Below are 20,962 nucleotides of genomic sequence, written 5' to 3'. Positions count from 1 at the left end.
TTAAGAGCTTTATAGTTTTCTAGTCTTTACCATGCTCCAAATGTTTCATTCTTATTAGTATATCAGAGTACGTTAAAGATTTTCTAAAAATAGTTTTCTTATTATTATGTTATGTTTCACATGAAAACCTGTGTCTGTGTTTCACATAAGTAACCGTATGAAAACAATTAGAATTGTGTTATGAACTGAAAAATTGGCAGTCACTTACGAAAGTAAAAATATAGTTAGTAGTTTTCTATCCGAAATGAGGCAAATCATGTTTCTCACTTTATTATTTAAAGAAAATGTATTCTTGACTTTTTTAAAGATAAAAAAAACTCAGTGTATTTGTCTACAAATCCCATTCCTCACCCTGTCCCAATTTTCTGAACTTAAAAGTCTTCTTCACTAGTAGTACATGAACTTTTCCATTTGCCAGAAAGATTGACAAGGAAATGGTTGAGCCTAGCAATGAAACATTACTTCCATAATTTGGGGAAAAGGTTTCAAGAATGCAGCATAAAATAGGTACCCGTAATAAAAGATTGCGATATTGAACATATTAAAACTTTATCATTAACTGTCTTGAGAATTTCAGGACAATCAACAGACAGACACTTTGGGACTAAGTCAGTGGATTTCTAAAGCCTAAGAGCCGTCAGTGCTCCTAACTCTCCTTCAACTGTGCTGCTGTTAGATTTAAGTGCCTCATGTTTGCATTTTTCAATGTCCGATTTCAAGTTAGGAAAATGTGATAATTTAAAGTATTTACTGTGATGAAATATATACTAAAACGAAGTAGATAAACAAAACTTTAAAACGTGTTCAAGTACCATTCCTGTTCGCTTCATCAAGAAAGCTTTTTAGCAGGGAAGAGAACTCTTGAGGAGAACAGACAAGACAGAAGGTAGTCTGGACTACTTTGAGGAAATCTGGATCCCTCTGAATCATCCAAACTGATCAGATAATTCAGAGTTTTGGATTGGAGCTCACTGCGGCCCATTCTTCAATATGAATTTTTGAGGTGGGTCGGGCAGGAGATCAGCCGTCACAGGGCATATCTACAGTAAAGCAGCTGCTTCTAAGATCTTTAAGCCCCCCTCAGAGGGTGGCAGTTCAGGAAGAGTAATTTATGTCTACAGTATATGTGTAAGACAGACTTTGTTCCTTATTTACACAGAAGAAAGACTGATAGCTGTGATGTTCACAACACAGCAGAAGCAGTCTTTGTATTACGTTTACAGAACTGGTCAGGCTGAGACAGATACAAAACTACACAGCTTTAAGGTAAAAACACAAACTTTTTTGAGGGTATGAGGGGTTCTGAAACACCAAGAGCTCAAGTTTACCTATACATGTTTAAGAGTCACCCGAAGCTCCTGGAGATAATTGTAAACATATGCAGTTTAATATTCGAAGGATTTACCCAGGTCTACCTGTGGTAACACTTTTGTAAAAGAGGCGGTGGCTTTGATTTAGTACCACATGTCTGTGACTCATTAGCTCCAGCGATGTATACGGCCCCGTTGGGATTTCATGTATCTGTAATATTTTGATACTCACTATGGCCTATTTCTCAGGCAGCGTTACGTGTTAACTAACTGCTGTCAGATCACAGTAAGACAGCACTGTACCTCTGCTCACATTCCCAGATTGTAGCAGGCAGGGACAGGTCAGGATGATAGATTGTTCATTTGTGTACTGCCTAAAAAATGTGCAGTTCCACAAGAAACAATGCTGTAGCTCAGACAAAGCCAACACTACATTCACAGCAGCTTGAGGTAATCTAGAAGAAAGTGGTAGAAAACCTCATTGTTAGTGGTGATCGAACAAAGGCTCTATTACTGTCCAAAGTTTCAGACACTCTCGAAGTACGAAAAGTGCACATGAAACACTTCAAATCTGGCCTAGGACCATTGTGATGAGGTAAAAGTACCCGCAGGGACTGGAGAGGTAGAAATGCTCCTGTCAAGCACAGATGGTCATGTAATGCATGTCAGGATAGCATTCACAAATGCTGATTTTTCTTTACCTGAGGCCATAGGTAGTAAGAGTAGCGTCAGTGGTAGAAAAGAGAAAACCATGGGTAGCAGCAACTACAACTCGTTCACGTCCATGGATAGTGTCAGCTAACTAGTGGAGTCATACCTAGACAGCTAAACAAGCAAATGTTGAGCTTTTGCTCACGTTTAGCACCAGTGGTTTTTAATCCATATTAAAAATGCTTGACTAAAAATTATATTGATAAAAGCTAATGTCAATGAGGTCCTTGTGATTTTTTTAAAACATAACTCTGCTGGCATCATCTGCAGGTCATTTCCAATACGTAGGGTGCAGCAGTGAAGGAAAGAATGTATAGCATGTCTAATTGTGTTTTTTGTTAGGGGTCTGAAGCGGCCGTAGGGCTCTGGGAGACAGCATATTGTAGCTGCCAAACAACTTCCTGGCAAGACCATCATACATCCAAACAGGAAAGTAGCGAAAAATACATGGGATTATGTAGGCACATCTCCCAGGTGTGTATGTGTTGTGTGGCTTCGTGGCTAGAAGTGCATGAGCCACATCATAGAGGAAAGGAGAGAGATCAGGAGAGGCATCACTCAACATCAGCTTGTAGCACTCCTTCATTGTCCTAATGTAGTCCTCTCCGTAGTCCTCCTTCACGTCGTCCACAAGATTGTACAGAATTTTCCCATCTTGGTTAGACCAGCTTTCTTGCGATCCATAAATACCTGAAATATCAAATAACAATGCCAAAGTCAGAAGGTAGACACATTGAGTCAAGGGTCAAAAACGTGTTTTTCAATTTCTGTCACAAAACATTGTGCACTGAATCCATCAAGAAATACAAGATATACTGCTCCCATCTGACCTTCAAAAGGTAATGTTTATCGAATCAAGGAGCTACATTGATCTCATCAAAAAGTAAGGCTTTCCAAGTGATTTATTGCACTGCAACCTCCAGTAACATTTGCTTTCATTATGTATGTGAAAAATATTATTCCTAAAAATATGGGATGAAAGTTGCAGGCAAAGAACTTAAAAAGCTAAAGTATGTGAAAGGTGTGAGTATGCTGTTGTAATCTAGTGTCTAAGATATGTGAAAATGTTGATAGCCCCAATTAAAAGAAATGAGTAGAAATAACCTTTTTCAGACCCCATACAAGAGGCCACAGAGCACACAGGGACTACAGGGCCCCAGTAGTGGTGGTTGAGGTTGATTGCCACTGGTGCCCTGGGGCCCTTCTAGTGTGATTCAGCAAACTGAGCCAAGTACAACCCTTTCCGCACCTAACTCAGGGTAGCGAGGCAAGCACTCACAGGATTTTCAGGGAGGTAGTTTCACGGATCCTGGCGAACAAACAGGAACACAAAAGGCAGTAACAGCAAGGGTGTGGAACTAAGTGCAACCACAATAGACAATGAACTAGAAAGGAGGAGTGCTTTACAGGAAGGAAGTGAAACAAAGGGCACAGTTGGCAGAAAGCAAGTACCAAACATACACGGAAATTAGAAGCAAGACAATGGGAAAACAACCAACTAGGAACTGGGACAAGGAAATGGAAAGAAAGGCAAGGACTGGGAAAAGGGAAAATACAGAAGAGGCTTCAAGGGAGCACAAGAAGTGGTAATGCAGGAATAAGGAAACAAAGGGGCTTCAAGGGAGCACAAGAAGTGGTAATGCAGGAATAAGGAAACAAGGAATCATAGCAGGCAGAAATAGTTCAAGGAACAAGGAATAGTTGAGGCTCACGAGTCAAGTAGCACTGCAGGGAGTGCTAGTTCAGGAACAAGGATTTGCTAAGGCTCAAAAGACAAGGAAGCATTGCGGGGAGTGCTAGTTCAGGAAAAAGGATTTACTACAGCTCAGGAACAGGAATAAGGATAGCTATAGCTCAGGAAAAGGAACAAGGAATAACTAGAGCTCAGGAACACGAGCAAGGAATAACTACAGCTCAAGAACAAGGAATAACTATGGCTCAAGATCCCTTGAATTAAGAATAACAAAAGCTCAGGAAACAAGGGAGGAATAATAAGGCTCTGGAACAGTAATAAGCAATAGCTATGGCTCAGAAACCTCAGGAAACAAGGGTTGGTCTCATCCAAAAACAGCTACAATGTCCAGCACTGGGCGGAAGGGGGCTGAGGCTTAAAAGGGCTCACTTTAATCACATGCATCAGGTGTGAGCAGGCTAATAGCTGCAAGCCACAGGCGTGCTGAATTACTCCCCCATCCATCGCCTGTAGGGGTGGAGTTGAAGCAGTGACAAGGGGTAATAGGTATTGGAGTTCCAAGCATGAGCAGAGCGGTTTCCACAAAACCTAGCATGGATTGGGAATGGGTGGTAATTTCCAAAGAGCGTCCAAATGGCTGGAAAGCTGGACATGCATACAGGGCAAGGTTAGGAAGCTTATTAGAGCATTGGAAAGTTCCAAAATTCGACCCCTAGTGGTGAGCTTGAGAGCAAATTGTGACAGAATATCCCCTCCCCTTAAATGGCTCCCAGGATCTGGGGCTTTATTCAGTCATTGCTCCTATGTAATAAGTCAATTTCCATGGAAGCTGTTGTGCAAAATACAAGGGGACAACTGAAAAAATGTGATGTTCTGGGGGTAGCGTGTTAGGCAGTAAATTAGCAGCAGTATTAGAAGCAGAACTTTGAAGAGGGAAGCACCCTGATGCAGGAGGCAGAATTGAATGCAGACTTGAAGAGTCCAAATCCAGTATCGGGGACTTAGGAGCCTGAATCAAAGGTGCTTGAAATTCAAATGGCAAGATGGAGCAGCACTCTAAAAATGAAAGCATATTTTCTGTAAGGTCAGAAGCAGACAGCATGAGGCACAGAAGTCAAAGGCAGGCTGATTGAGATAACTGGAGGCAGACGTGAAGCTTTTCCTCTGGAGGAAAACATACAGAAGGCTCAAATGCAGGGCACTCTGGAAGCATATATGTAGGAGAACCACACCCTGGACGCTTACATGCTGAGAGTTTTGTCTCTGAGGCTGGAAACTCAGTCTCTAAAAGTATATGTGCTGAAACATCTGAAGGCTGGCAGCCTGGAAGCACAGGTTCAGAAAACAGGCAAACCAGAGACTCTGCTCTGAAGGCAGACAGGCTGGAGGCTCTCAAGGCAGTCAGGCTGGAGGCAGTCAGCCTGGAGGTTCTGAAATCAGACAGGCTGGAGACTCTAAAGGTAGACAGGCTTGATCATCTGAAGGCAGACAGGCTGGAGTCACTGGCTCGGTAGGCAGGCTCTTTGGAGGCGTGGGCTCTGTATGGAGGCTCTTTGGAGGCTCAGGCTCTGTCAGCAGGATCTTTGGAGGTTTGGGCTCTGTAAGCAGGCTTTTTAGAGGCTTGGGCTCTGTAAGCAGGCTCTTTAGAGGCTCGGGCTCTGTAAGCAGGCTCTTTGGAGGCTCGGGCTCTGTAAGCAGGCTCTTTGGAGGCTCGGGCTCTGTAAGCAGGCTCTTTGGAGGCTTGGTCTCTGTAAAAAAGCTCTTTGGAGGCTTGGGCTCTGTAAACAGGCTCTTTGGAGGCTTGGGCTCTGTCAGCAGGCTCTTTGGAGGTTTGGGCTCGGTAAGCAGGGTTTTTAGGGGCTCAGGCTCCGTAAGCAGGCTCTTTAGAGGCTCGGGCTCTGTAAGCAGGCTCTTTGGAGATTGGAGGCTCGGGCTCTGCAAGCAGGCTGTTTGGAGGCTCGGGCTCTGTAAGCAGGCTCTTTAGAGGCTCGGGCTCTGTAAGCAGGCTCTTTGGAGGTTGGAGGCTCGGGCTCTGTAAGCAGGCTCTTTGGAGGCTCGGGCTCTGTAAGCAGGCTCTTTGGAGGCTTGGGCTCTGTAAGCAGGCTCTTTGTAGGCTCTGTAAGAAGACTCTTTGGAGGGTTTGGCACTGTAGGTAGGTGAGCTGAGGGCTCAGGCTCTGAAGGCAGACAGTCCAGAGGCTCTGGCTCTAAAGGTAGACAGGCTCCGTCAGAGATGGCAGGCAGGCTGCAGGCTCGGGCTCAGATGGTGGCAGACATGCGGCTGAGGACTCTGGCTCTGAAGGTGGCAGGCTTGAGGCTGAGGACTCTGGCTATGAAGGCGGTAGGCCGGCTAAGGACTCTGGCTCTGAAGGCAGAAGGCCGGCTGAGGACTCTGGCTCTGAAGGCAGTAGGCCGGCAAAAGACTCAGGCTCTGAAGGCGGTAGGCCGGCTGAGGACTCTGGCTCTGAAGGTGGTAGGCCGGCTGAGGACTCTGGCTCTGAAGGCGGCAGGCCGGCTGAGGACTCTCACTCTGAAGGCGGCAGGCCCGCTGAGAACTCTGGAGACTCTGCAGGCAGCAGGCCAGCTGAGAACTCTGGAGACTCTGCAGGCAGTAGGCTGGCTGAAGACTCTGGAGGCTTTGCAGGCAGCAGAGCAGTTTAGGACTCTGGAGACTCTGCAGGCAGCAGGGTGGCTTATGACTCTAGAGACTCTGCAAGAAGACAAACTGAAGGCGAAGAGGCACAAGGCTGGCAGACTTTAACCTCTGGGAGTGGTAGTAGCTCATGAATAGTAGATACCCTGTTGTCAGTAAGGAAACCTTCACAGTTTGTTGGCACATTACAAGACACTGAAACTCTTTCTTCAGGATGGCTAAAAATAGTGCTCATCTTAGAGTCTCTGATGACCAGACTTCCTTTGCCATTTGGCAGATCACATCTCTTAGTCAGAGGAAATGAGTCAGAGATTACTTGGTCAAGGGAGATCGTTTCATTTTCTGCTACATTACAAGGTTGGTACATATGCATCAGAGCTTAGCGTACTATTACTTCCCAACTTTTCAATTTGTGGTGTGCTTGAAGGCGAGAGAGCAAACAAGGAGTCATGATTTTGGGCCAGATGTATCAAGAAGGCCTTTTGCGAGTCGGAAATAGCGATTTTTAAGAAATCGCTTTTTCTGATTCGCAAAATGCAATGTATCACATTTGCGAATCGGTAATAGCGATTTTTTAAAAATCGCTAATGCTATTACCGAATCGCAAATTGCGATAACGGCCCCATTCTCACCTATGGGCTTGTAGGCCCTTATCTGCACATTTTTTGCATTTCCAAAATTGTGATTTTTTAACTAGAAATTGCAATTTTGGAAATGCAAAACCTCAGGGTGCTGGGGGCCTAAGGCCCCCTCTGCTGCACACCAAAACAATTTTTTAGGACATGTAAGGTGCACACATGCCAAAAGGGCATGTGTGCTTTACATGTACATTTTAAAAATGCATTTTAAATGCATTTTTTAAATTTGCACATGGTTACCACCAGGTTCAACCTGGTGGTAAATAACGATTCCTAAATGCCCAATTCGCATTTAGGAATTGCTTCTTACATGTGCTAAGAAATCGCAAATAAGGAATCCTTATTTGCGATTTCTTATTTAGAGAGTAGCAATTTGCGACTCTCTAAACAGGGTCGCAAATTTAAGGAATCACTATTTTAGCGATTCCTTAAAATTGCATTCAGAATGTCTTTCATACATTCTGAAATGGCTTTTTGCATTTGCAAATGGGCATTTGCACCGTTTGCGAATGCAAAAAGCTTTAATACATCTGGCCCTTTGTTCCTTCTCAAGTAGGAGGTTGGCTTCAGTCACAGTAGTTAGATCAAGAGCGTGGTCAGAGTCACAGGATGTTGCCACATCAGGGATTATGTGGGGCACTGGTTTAGGTTTTATCGGAAAATCAGTGGCCTGTTGCTGTGATACATCTGGGATAGGACTGATTTTAGCAACAGGAAGAGAGAGCAACAAGATGTTTAGAGTTTTGCTGGCATTTGGAGTTCCTTAAAAGTAGAGAGACATATCTCAGATGTAGTACCTAAATATAATTTATCACTAGAAGACAAAATATCAGAGGCGTTAGAAATTTCTGAATTAAAACAAAGACTTTTATTAACTGGACTTTGAGAAAAGGCACCATGGCTTTTCTTGGTGGTATCTGGGTGGTGAGCCACAGTATTATTCACATAACCATGGGACCAGCTCTGACAGGACCGCAATAGAGAGCACAAGATTTCATTCTCCACTTGTAAGGAATCTGACATAGATATAGAAAAGTAGTTTTGTACTAAGGATTTTAGATTCCGACTTGAACTCTGGGTTATAGTTTTACAACACGGTCTGAAACATTATATTTTTTTTGTAATTCCAGAATCTTAAATGTAATTATATCCTGTGAAGGTTGTAGATCTTTCTTTACAAGAATAGTGGTGGGTCTGGAAACTCCACAACAAGTAACAGCACTAAAGCGTGGATTTTGTTTACACTTGCTACTAGCTGCCTGGGTTCCAGTAGGTCTTTTCTCTCATTTGTTAAACAGGTTATTGTTTACCTTAAATATAGTTTTAAACATTTTCTCTTTAGTATCAGGGACTGTGATCCTTACTGGATCACTAGACTGGGCTATATCATTCAAATGGTAAACAGAGGTTATGAAATGCATCAGCTCTTTGTTTGGTTGTATGGTTGAGTGTTGTATTTCACAACTACTTTCAGAAGGCTTGCGAGAATCAGAATTCTTGTTCAGCAAACTGAGTATGGTGTTATTCTCCATCTGCAGTGCTAATACAGTCATTGAATCAGCCGACCGCCAAACTTGCGGGTGGGGCTTCACTGCCATGTCGGTGGCTTCTCCCCAAGCATATTACAATGTTCCCGTGGGCTGACCAGTGGGAACATTGTACAGTGGGAACAGTGCTATGGTAATGGTCTCGGCTCCCTCCAGGGAGCGAAGGACAATACTGTAGCACATCAGGACCATCGGAATATGAACTGTCTGCAAGCAGTGCGCATTCAGATGGTGCTGGTCAGGGGGGTGCCTGCATTACTAAACTCATGGGGAGTGCAGAGGCCCCCCTTTGGCCCCGGCACTATTTTTCTGCCAGCCTTTCCATGGTGCGGTGACCGCCAAGGAAAGGCTGATAGAAAGCTGTGTTGAAATCAGCAGGGCAGTGCTGAGTTCAGTGCCGCCGTGGCAGAGTACATCTCAGACTGCCATCAGCCCATCAGGAACATTGTTCCTGGTGGTGACAGTGGTCCTCTGGTGGGTCTGCCCACCAGGGTTGTAATGTGGCGGTCGGACCACCTGGAATGTGGCGATCCATCCATTACCACCAATATAGTGGTCCTCGTACTGCCACTCTTGTAATGAGGCCCTAAATGCCTTTCATTATCAGTCAGTGGGGAAATGCCCTGCACAAACATAATTGAAGCACTGGTGGTTTTCTTTCTTCAACCTCTCATTGTGACATACAATCAAAATTATTTCACAGACAACAATTCAAACAACGAAAAAAGGTAACTAACAAACTGAATACTAGAAACCTCACAAGTGATCCTGGAAATGTGGGTTGGTCATTGTGTTAGGACTAATGGGTGTGCTGGCCAGCAGGCCAGGCTGGTGCCAGGGAAGGCACAGGAGGCAGAATACTGGATACAGAGCTGGCCAAGATCACATAGAGTCAGAAGTTAGAGGGGATCCGAAAGGGAAGCTTTATTTAAGGGAATAAGAGAGATAAGGTTCAGAAAGAACAGGCATTCAAGAGACAATGTGGCACCCAGACTAACAAACACCCCATGCCGAACATGCAAGACATATATATATATATATATATATATATATATATATATATATATATACATATACATAAACTAACAGTCTACAAGAAACACCACCTAGTCTGTCAGCTGAGCCTACGGATCCTGGCGATCAAGCCGGAACATGCAAGGCAGTAACAGCATGTGTGAAGAACTAAATGCAACCACAATAGACAAAAGACAGGGAAGAAGGGTAAACAAAGGGCACAGTTAGCAGAAAACAAGTACTTAACATACATGGAAATAGAAGAAAAAAGTAGGAAAACAACCAACTAGGAACTGGAACAAGGAAATGGAAAGAAGGGTAAGGACTGGGAAAAGGGAAAATACAGAAAAAGAGGCTTCAATGGAGCACAAGAAGTGCTAGTGGAGGAATAAGGAAACAGAGTAGGCAGAAATAGTTCAAGGAATAGTTGCAGCTCAGGAGTCAAGTAGCACTGCAGGGAGTGCTAGTTCTGGAACAATGATTTGCTACAGCTCAGAAACAGGAATAAAGATAGCTACATCTCAGGAACAGGAGCAGTAATTCCTACAGTTCAGGATCAAATAATAACTACAGCTCATGAACAGGAACAAGAAATAACTACCGTTCAAGAACAAGGAATAGCTATGGCTCAGGAACTCAGAAAATAAGAGTAACAAAAGCTTGAGAAACAAGGAAGGAACAACTAAGACTCTGGAACAGGAACAAGGAATAACTATGGCTCAGAAACATCAAGAAAAACGGGTCGGTCTCACCAGAAAACAGTTACAATGACCAACACTGGGCTGAACGAAGCTGAGGCTCCACATTCATCAGGGGTGAGCAGGCTAGCTGCAGCTAGTCCCAGGTGTGCTGAATTCCTTCATCCATCCCTGGACTGCAGGGGTGGAGGCAAAGCAGTGAACAGGGAATATAGGTATTGGAATTCAAGCATGAGCAGACCGGCTTCCACAGAACTTGGAATGGATTTGGAATGGATGATAATTTCCAAAGAGGGTCCAAATGTCTGGAAGTCTGGATATAAATGTAGGGGAAGGTCTGGAAGCTTATTAGAGCATTGGAATGTCCCAAAATTCAGCCACCTAGTGGTGGGCTTGAGAGCACCTGGAGTGAATCGTTACAACGATCGCCAAAGCAGTGGAAGCTCCATCAGGGTCGACACTATCCCCAAGGCACTCGCAATCACCACTGAGCTTTTGCATTCACGTAGGCTTTTTGTGATTTTCACCAGGAACCTTCTAGAATATAACGGTAACCTCAGCAGCACAGGTCACTCCTGGTTTCACTCAGTCAATCAGTTTTATCTAGTTGTCCATCCATTCAAGGGCACTCTGGTGTTCTCCTCCTAAACAGTCACTTCTCCTGCTTCAGCAGACAGGAGGACCTCTTGGTTTTGGGTTAGCCCTCAGCTCCTCCAGCAAAAAAGTGCAAATTTCAGATGATGTCGCCAGACCTCGAGGAGACTGGCTGTCAGGCAGACACCAGCTCTAGCAACACAGCGCTCCTACAAGAACTCTATGGAGCACTCGCTCCCTTGGCCATGAAGGACCTTGAAATGAAACAATGTGTGGTAGTTTGGGTCCCCTTTCATACATATTCTCTAGAAAGGGGATGAGGATTTACTGTCTCAAACTTCAGAATCAACTTGAGGTGGTTCTCTTTTCAACTGTCCTTCTCAGGTTGCTCTCAACGTACAGCCTTCTTGCATAGTGATGCTTTCTCACAGTAAGTAGAGCTGACGCTGTCTCCACACTGTAACTTCTCTAAAGTGGGCACAATAGATTGTGAGTTTCTTGCCCCTGGGTGTCCATCACTCAGATGCTGTAATCAGGTATAGACAAAAGGTCAGGCCTGATCCAGAAACTCACTCACATTGCACAACAGAAACTGCAGTTTCATCCTCACCCCTACCAGCAACTAAATGGCAGTGCTCAGTAAGAACTAACCAACAGCCCATTGCTAACAATGTCTTTAACAGAATTTCTACAAAGGAATGCAGGCAATACACTTACTCTATCTGGGAAAGCCATTTGCATGCTCCATATTGTGCCATATGCTGCCACCACTGCTTTATGTGCAACACCCAAGACAGGGACAGTGGTCCATTGTCCTTAATGACGGCATGCTTGGTGCATCCGACCAGGTCACAGGACAATTCCAGCACCTTGAACAGTCAGGGACAGGCCTAGGCCTCTGCACTCAGTGAAATGAGAGTAACATGAGTGATTGTTTAAAAGTCGATGTACCAGACGCATGCAGTCTGACGCTGAAGGTATAAGAAGGCACCTATATACCATTGAGGGGACATTCCCTTCCCATCAGACCTAAAACACTTTTGTTGGTCAGCAGCCATCATGAATCTAACATATAAGTGTACAGTTGTTCAACTAGAACTAATTCTTGTATAATGTAATTCATCAGGACAAGGGTTGGTAGGGACATCTAGATGAATTAAAAGGTCAGATGGACTGGTTGATGGTCCAAGAGTTACTTAAGTATGGTGACTGAGTTATGTATAAGGCGTGCTGAGAGTCGAGACCTGGTGAAAAAAAAAACTCCTACTCACAGTATTTGACAGTCCAGTGGTAGAGCTACACCCAAAGGATGGAACTGACCACAATGCTGGGAGGTGGCATAGTTATAAGGTCTCTGGCTTGGCAGGCTGTGAAAAGGAAACAGTGCACTTGCTCTGCCCCCGCACATGGAAACTTACAGTGTTTTCATTACAAATGCTGGGGCGCATAGGATGGAAACTTTCAGGACATGGTAATACGCAAGTTATTACTTTGACGCTGCGTGTAAGTACCATTTTACCCAACTCACAATAGGTGTCACTTACCTCAGTCACCATACTTGGGTGACTCCTGGACCAAGAAATCATTTATTTCCCTAAAAAGTCTCACTGTGGTGACTCCTCAATATTAATATTATGTATTGTGCTTTCTACCAAGCTTTCAGTGAAATATTTGAGTCTATATTTGGTGTCTAGAGTACTTTCATCAAATAAAATAACAATAGTACTAACAAGAGCAGGAAATGCTAGGGGTAAAAGCACCTTCATGTTCCAGGTAAAGAATGGCGATCAATGTTTTAGAGGTCTTAATTATTACTGTGGTATATATTTTAAAAGTAGCACAATATTGAGCATGCGTTGTACTTAGTACTATAACCAGGCCCCATGCCCTTCCCAGCCGCCTCAGCTCCTCCTTCCACCTCATCCACCTGTCCACAGTACTGTGCATCCTTTGGTCTTTCATAGTTGCAGCAGATTTTCTCTTTCAGGAATCAGTGCTAAATAAAATGCATTTTTAAAAATAATTTTCTGACTAAGGCCCTCATTACAACCTCGGCGGTCAGTGATAAAGCGGTGGTAACACCGCCAACAGGCCGGCAGTAGGAAAAAAATTGAATCATGACCACGTCAGAAAACCGCTAACACAAACAGGCCCTTTAACTCACCAACCGCCACGGCGGTAGCAACAAACACCCCGGTGGTAACTGCCAACAGCCAGGAGGAAGACAATGGCCCTCATTACAACCCTGGTGGTAAATCCAGCTGACCGCCGTGCCGACAGCCGCCAATATACCATGTCCGTGGCGGAAATCCGCTACGGGTATTATGACCCACAGTTAGAAATCCTCCACTATACAGACACTCACACAAGTCCGCCACACCAAAGGTCAGTGATAAACTGGCGATAGCAAAACCCACACCGTTACACCAACAGAAATACGCCCACACTATCACACCCCACGAATCAATGCGGCGGTCTTTCAACCGTGATAAACCATTGGTGGTACACACTGCCGTGCTCAAAATACACACACACTTACAAGACACCACCACATTGGACAATTCAAAATGCACACACCCGACACACATACACACACCACACCCACACAGTCACACCACTATAAAACACCCACCCACATTACCCACAACCCCTTACAACAACATTTTTGGAAGAAGCAGAGACAGAAAAGCTACGACAACACCAGCATCCAGAGGCACACAACACCATCACTGATACACCATCCACGCACATCAGACCCCAACACATCACCCCACACATCACATCAACCATCACCTCACACATCACCCACACCACATCATGGCACCTCAAAGACACCCCAGGTTTTCTGAGGAGGAGCTCAGGGTCATGGTGGAGGAAATCATCCGGGTACAGCCACAGCTATTCGGATCATAGGTGCAGCAAACCTCCATTGCAAGGAAGATGGAGCTATGGCGGAGAATTGTCCACAGGGTCAACGCAGTGGGACAGCATTCAAGAACACTGGATGACATCAGGAAGAGGTGGAATGACCTATGGGGGAAGGTACGTTCCGTGGTATCCAGACACCAGGTAGCCGTACAGAGGACTGGGGGTGGACCCCCACCTCCTCCTCCACAACTAACAACATGGGAGGAGCAAGTCGATCATGCATCCTGAGGGCCTCGCAGGAGTAGGAGGAGGACTGGACTCTGGTAAGTCATATTTTTACTACTATATCCCTAACCCTACCTGCCATCCCAAACTCCTACCCCTTCGCTCACCGCCATCACTCCACCACCTCACATATACCCCACTATCACAACCCACACACCCCAACACCAAGCCCTGCATGCAACACCAATGCATGGACACCCATCACAGACATACATGGACACCCATCAGCACTGCACATCCAAGGGAGAGACTCACCCAGGGCACACAATCACCACTCACACAAGGGCCAAGGCGATAAGGCAAGTAGTAGAGGGAAACAAACCCATTGCACAAGATGGCACACAGATACAATAACAATGCATTTACACCCCAACAGGACCTCTACCCAACGTCACCAGACAGGAGGTGCCAGCCGTATCCAGTCCCCCACAGAAGATGCCCACAGTGATTACAGCAGCTCTGCACGTCTGGATCAAGATGACCAGCCCGGCCCATCAGGGACCTCTGGACAGTCAGAAACCAACACTGAACCTCCCCCCTCAGGAAACACCACCACAGCACCCATGCCACTGTCCCCAGGACACGTCAATCAGCAGTGTGTCCACCACTACAGGGACCCCAGGCAACCCTACAAACCCAGGATGATCAGGGACCTGGGGTCAGTGGCAGTGGGCACACGGTTCAGGGGACAGAGGCACAGGATAACAGGGAAACTGTGAGGACTGCTGTGCGACAGGGGGAGGACAGGCCCAGGGAACCCACTCTCCAGGAGGCACTCTCCAACATCATGGGAGCATACCACCATTCCCACGTGACCATGGGCATGGTACTGGCCAAGTTTCAGGAGACCCAGAGGCTGCAGGAGGAACAGTACCTGGGGATCAGAGAGGACTTGAAGTCCATTAACACCACCTTGGTCACCATTGCAGGGGTGCTGGCAGACATGGCCAACACCATGAGGCAGACAGTGCCATACCACCGGGCCCCTGACACCAGGCCGAACGATGAGCAGCCTTCCACGTCTGCCGGCGCTAGTGGACAAGAGGTCCCGCCATAGGACCAACGGCCACCAGCACCCCACCCCCTGCAGAAGGAGAACCACCCCACAAATGGTCCTTGCGATCCAGGCACAAGACAGAGAACATTGCCAAACCCTGCCAGGAAATAAGACTCTCCTGATTGTCACCCTTCTGTCCCACTATGTCACCCTGTCCACCATGAACTGCCATTGCTCCCCTTCCTATGCCCCATTGGACAATGCACTTGTGATACAAAGAGACTGAACTCTACCCTGGAGTTTCCTCCACCATCAACCCAGCCCATTGCACATCCACGACTACTTATTAGCACTTAAATAAACACCCTTGAGCCACAAAAAAATCTGCAGTCAGTCTGTACTTTCACCAATGTATTATTGCAACCTCTTAGACAAATATCAAGGTAAATGTTCATTTGCACATACCAAAGTATGACAGTTGTTGGGCAGCAGTAAACATAGCAAAAGGCAGAATGTGGTACCCACATCTGTGAAAAGGAAAGCCAAAGTGAACTATCAGGGTCCATACACAGAGGCTAAAAAGGCTGACTTATACAATGTCCTACATTAGTCAGATATGTCTCCTTTCCTGTGTCTCATTGGAAGAACTGCATGATGATGTTGTTTCGGTTGTCATTATCTTGTTCCTCTGCCTCCTCTTCCTCACTGTCCACAGCTCAACAGCTGCCACAAGACTAACATCAGGGCCATCCTCCTGCAGAAAAGACACCTGGCGTCGCAATGCCAGGCTGTGCAACATGCAGCATGCCACGATTATCTGGCACACCTTCTTCGGTGAGTAGTATAGGGAGCCACTTGTTAGATGGGGGCACCGGAATCTGGCCTTCAGGAGGCTGAAAGTCCGCTCAATAATCCTCCTAGTTCACCCATGTGCCTCATTGTTGCATTCCTCTGCCCTTGTCCTGGCATTCCTCACTGGGGTCAGTAGCCATGAGAGGTTGCGGTAACCAGAGTCACCTGTAAATGTCGAGGGATATCTGTTAGACATACACCAACCCGTAGGGACTACCCCATACCGAGACACATATTCATACTGTGTGGGGACCTTGGGCTCACCTATTAGCCACACCCGGTGCCTCTGGAGTTGGCCCATCACATAAGGAATGCTGCTATTCTTCAAAATGTAAGCGTCATGCACAGAGCCAGGATACTTGACATTCACATGAGAGATGTACTGGTCTGCCAAACACACCATCTGCACATTCATTGAATGGTAGCTTTTTTGATTTCTGTACACCTGTTCATTCCTGAGGGGGGGACAAATACCACATGTGTACCATCAATGGCACCAATGATGTTAGGGATATGTCCCAGGGCATAGAAGTCAGCTTTCACTGTGGGCAAATCCTCTACCTGGGGGAAAACGATGTAGCTGCGCATGTGTTTCAGCAGGGAAGATAGCACTCTGGACAACACGTTAGAGAACATTGGCTGAGACATCCCTGATGCCATGGCCCCTGTTGTTTGAAAGGAACCACTGGCAAGGAAATGGAGCACTGACAGGACCTGCACTAGAGGGGGGATACCTGTGGGATGGCGGATAGCTGACATCAGGTCTGGCTCCAATTGGCCACACAGTTCTTGGATTGTGGCACAATCAAGTCTGTAGGTGATAATGATGTGTCTGTCTTCCATTATCGACAGGTCCACCAGTGGTCTTTACAGCGGAGGATGACGCCATCTCATCAGCTGCCCCATCGGATGGGCCCTATGGAGGAGAATGGTGAGCAGAGGGTCATGTACCACATAGGTTGTACAGGTGATTTTGCACTATTGTGAGGAAATCCGTGTGTGGCGTTGTCTGTCCGTATTGCTGCCCAAATGTGCTGTGACGCAGTTAGGTGCCATGCCATATGCCACCCTTAAATGGCGGCTGCCTGACCTGTAAGGAGGGACAAGGGGAAATGAGGTAACTGCGCTGGTGTTGTGCAGTGTCGCGGTAGGCGGTCGAAGACCGTCACGCAATTCACCATTGGTTATCATTGAGCCCTATGGGTTCCAGGAGCCAATGACGATGTACGCTCGCGGTGACGGTACGCACTGGCGCAGATGTGACCGCCATTTTATATCTGTTCACTCACTTGATACCTGACCTTCAACAGCAGAGGACCTACACTGCAAGTGCTGCTGTGACCTGAGTCTGGAAGCGACAATGGCTACTGTGTCTGGGGAAAGGGCCCCTGCCTTCACTTCGGAGGAGTTGGAGAGACTATTGGATGGGGTCCTCCCCCAGTACACTCTACTCTACAGTCTTCCAGACAAACAGGTGAGTACACTGAGCATGATGCATGGGCCATGAATGTATGGAGTGGTGTGGATGGAAGAGACATGTTGGGGGGACTGAGGCCTCCATGTGAGGATGGTGAGTGTATGTGCGTTAGGGCATGGGTGGGAACTGGTGGGCAATGAGTATGACGGGCCGGACGGGAGAGTAAATTCCTTTCCCTCTTTACCTTTCCTCTAGGTCAGGGCCCACCAGAAGAAGGGTATTTGGCATGCCATCGCCAAGGAAGTGCAGACCATGGGGGTCTATCATAGACGGAGCACCCACTGCCCCAATTGAGGGGAGGACCTGTGCCACTGGAGCAAGAAGATGGCAGAGGCCCAGCTGGAGATGGCCTCCCAACGTGGAAGGGGTGCCCATTGCATCATGTCCCCCCTGATGTTCTGGATCCTGGCGGTGGCATATACAGAGTTGGATGGGCGCTTGAGGGCATCACAGCAGCCACAAGGGGGTGAGTACACTCTCATTCAGCTGACTCTGCCCGCTTTACGAGGTGTCTGGGTGGGGGATGTGGGCTGTGGGTTTCCCTAGGCCAGGGCAAACTTGCTAGGGTATGTCCCTTGTTAGGCTGGCTCTGTGGCACTCCAACCCCAAAAGTGGTAGTGGCCAGGCTCCTGTGGGTTCCAGGTGTGCAGCTAATGGGGTTAGGCATATTCCCCCATGGGCCAGTGATTTTCCTAAGAACTGTTAGTGCATGGCCTAGTGCATAGGGTTGCTCCCTGTGTGTTGTGTCCGCCAGTGGTAGTGGTGTTGCTGGCATTGACCATGTGTATCCTCTGTCTTTGCCCCCCTTCTTGTTTTGTTACCCTGTCCTTGTGTGCATTAGCACCATCTGGCGGAGGAGCAGTGGCACCGGAGCAGGAGGGAGCTGCAACCCACTTGGCCCAACAGGGTGAATGTACGGCGTCTGAAAGCACCAGTGGGACGGAGGGTGAGGGGAGCTCCACGATGGGGACAGGAGGGGACACCAGCAACAGCGACTCCTCCTCTGATGGGAGCTCCCTTACGGTGGTGGGCGCCTCTGTGCCCACCGCAACAACAGGTACAGCCGCCACCCCCCCTACCAGCACTGCCCTCCCAGCAGCCCCTCAGCGTGTTTCCTGTGCCCACTCACCCAGGAGGGTGGGCATCTTCTTCGCCCCAGGCACCTCAGGCCCTGCCCTAGTCAGCCCTGCTGGCCTCAGTGAGGAGGCTATTGACCTCATGAGATCCTCACTGTTGGGCAGTCAACCATTTTGAATGCCATCCAGGGTGTCGCGAGGCATTTGCAGCAAACAAATGCATACCTGGAGGGCATTTATTCCAGCGTGGCAGCCCAACAGAGAGCATTTCAGGCTCTGGACTCAGCACTGATGGCAGCCATTGTCCCTGTGTCCAGCCTCCCCCCTCCAACTTCCAATACCCAGACCGAATCCCCTGTACCTCTGCCTATCCCAAGAACACCTACAGACCAGCATGTCCACACACATCAACACACAAAAGTGGCTCAGGCAAACATAAGCACCACGCATCCCACAGGCACTCACACAAGCACCATACCCATGCAGACACACCAACATCCACTGCCTCCACTGTGTCCCCCTCCTCCACATCCTCCACCTCCCTCCCAGTCTCGTCTCCACTCACACCTGCATGCACTACATCCTCAGCCACTACCTCCATCACCAGCACGCCCATCACTACATACCACTCACGTGCAATCACCACCCCCACTACCACCATTCACACGTCCCCTGTGTCCACTCCCAGTGTGTCTGTGAGCCCTCCTCCCAAATTACACAAACGCCGGCACACACCACTCAACAGCCATCCACCTCACAACAACCTACAACCCATGCACCTTCACCCAAACTCAGCAGACAGACACCTCCTACAACCACTACCTCTTCCTCCACTACGAAACCCCCTCCATCTTCCCATCCCAGTGTGTCCCAAAAACATTTCCTGGCTCCCATTGACCTCTTCCCTAAACCTCCCCCCCCACCGTTCTTCCCCTAGGGCCAGGTTGTCTAGAGCCCAGGCCAGCACCTCAGTCACCAAATCGTCGTCCACTGTGGTCCCTGCAAGTCCGGGAGGATCGAAGGGAAAGGCATCCACTTGAGAGACTGTGGCTTTGCACTCCCCAGGACCAAGCAGTGGGCAACCCACCCACTTGATAGACTTGAGAGACTGTGGCTTTGCACTCCCCAGGACCAAGTAGTGGGAAACCCACCCACTTGAGAGACTTGAGAGACTATGGCTTTGCACTCCCCAGTACCAGGTAGGGGGCATGGAGCCCCCTCGAGGAGCAGTGGCGTTGTCCCATCATCCGGATGAGGTGCCCTCCCTCCCCTTCCCCCTGAGGTGTCTGTTTTTTACAACCTGATGCCCCTGCAGTGTTCTCTCTGTTTTGAGGCAGGTGTCATGTGTGGGCTTTGCCCATGCTTTTTGGGACCAATGGTCCACAGACATTTAATGGGACAATGTACGGACTTGTGTACTTGCTGTTAATATTTGTATATACTGAGGATTTACATTTATTTTGGCCTATCTGTTTGTTAGAATATTACCCTTGTTAAACTCATTTCATTTGGTCCTTGCCTTCTTCCAGGGGGTGACGGGGTGTATCTGTGATCTGATTGCATGTGTGTGTGTGTGTGTGTGTGTTGTTGTGGGTGGGGGTGCTGGTGTTGCATGCATGTGTCACTCTCTTTTCCCTCCTCCCCTACACTGTGTGCTAGGTGCAGTACTCACCATGGTCATCACCACAGTCTTTGATGTTTCTGGTGGTTGAGGAGGTAGACCAGCATCTGCAGGACCTGTAACTCGGGCACCTTGGCGTCCTTGTTCCTCGTTGTGTGTCGAGAGGTGAGTGGTTTCCCTTCCAGAGACTGTTTCCGTAGTGCTTTTGTTGGCGTTGGTACCGCCCCGGAAAAGCTGGCGGATTGGTGCCTTGTAATAGTGTGGGCGGTACATTGTCTTCCACCTGTCTGTTGGCGGTTACCTACGCGGTGTTTGTTTCTACCGGCGTGGCGATCGGAGTGTTAAAGTGGCTGTCTGTGTTGGCGGTTTCCGCCATGGACGTAATTCCATTTTTCTTACCACTGTCCTGTTGGCGGTATTACCGCCGCTTTATCACCGACCACCAGGGTTGTAATGAGGGTCAATGTACCACCCACAGTATTACAACACGCCTATTTGCCAGCTTTTCCAGGGCGGTACCAACGCCATGAAAAGCACAGCGGAAACAGAACACTGAAGGGAAACGACTCACCCCTCGAAACTCAAGGAAGAACCACGACATCATGGAGCCCGAACTGCACTTTTTCCCAATGCTGGTGTACCTTCTCATACACCAGGAACATGAACGCCGGCGAAGATGACTACGGTGAGTACTGCACCTAGCACACAAGGGAGGGGGGAGGAAAAAGAGAGTGACACACACATGCAAAACGCAGCACCCCCACCCCCACCCCAACACCATATACACAAACAGATACAACATTACATATACACCCTGTAACCCTCAGGAATAACGCAAGGACAAAAGGAATGGATTAAAATGAGTGTAATGGAACAATTTTAGATAAATGCGTCTTTAAACAATAAACAGTATGTACAATATATACAAT

General features: G+C 47.5%; 1 protein-coding gene across 1 annotated transcript in view; it reads right to left on the bottom strand.

Annotated features, from left to right (window-relative positions):
• Positions 1-237: 237 nt before the first annotated feature.
• The window catches only part of HSD17B2 (hydroxysteroid 17-beta dehydrogenase 2), a 275,549-nt gene continuing 254,824 nt past the window's right edge, over positions 238-20,962 (bottom strand). The window contains exon 5 of the mRNA XM_069216620.1: positions 238-2,711. Within this exon, the coding sequence (XP_069072721.1) occupies positions 2,344-2,711 (368 nt within the window). The 3' untranslated portion in view covers positions 238-2,343. The remainder of the gene's footprint in view (positions 2,712-20,962) is intronic.

Source organism: Pleurodeles waltl, chromosome 12 (genome assembly GCF_031143425.1).
Source record: "Pleurodeles waltl isolate 20211129_DDA chromosome 12, aPleWal1.hap1.20221129, whole genome shotgun sequence".
NCBI classification, from domain to species: domain Eukaryota; kingdom Metazoa; phylum Chordata; class Amphibia; order Caudata; family Salamandridae; genus Pleurodeles; species Pleurodeles waltl.
This window is presented reverse-complemented; position numbering and strand designations above follow the sequence as displayed.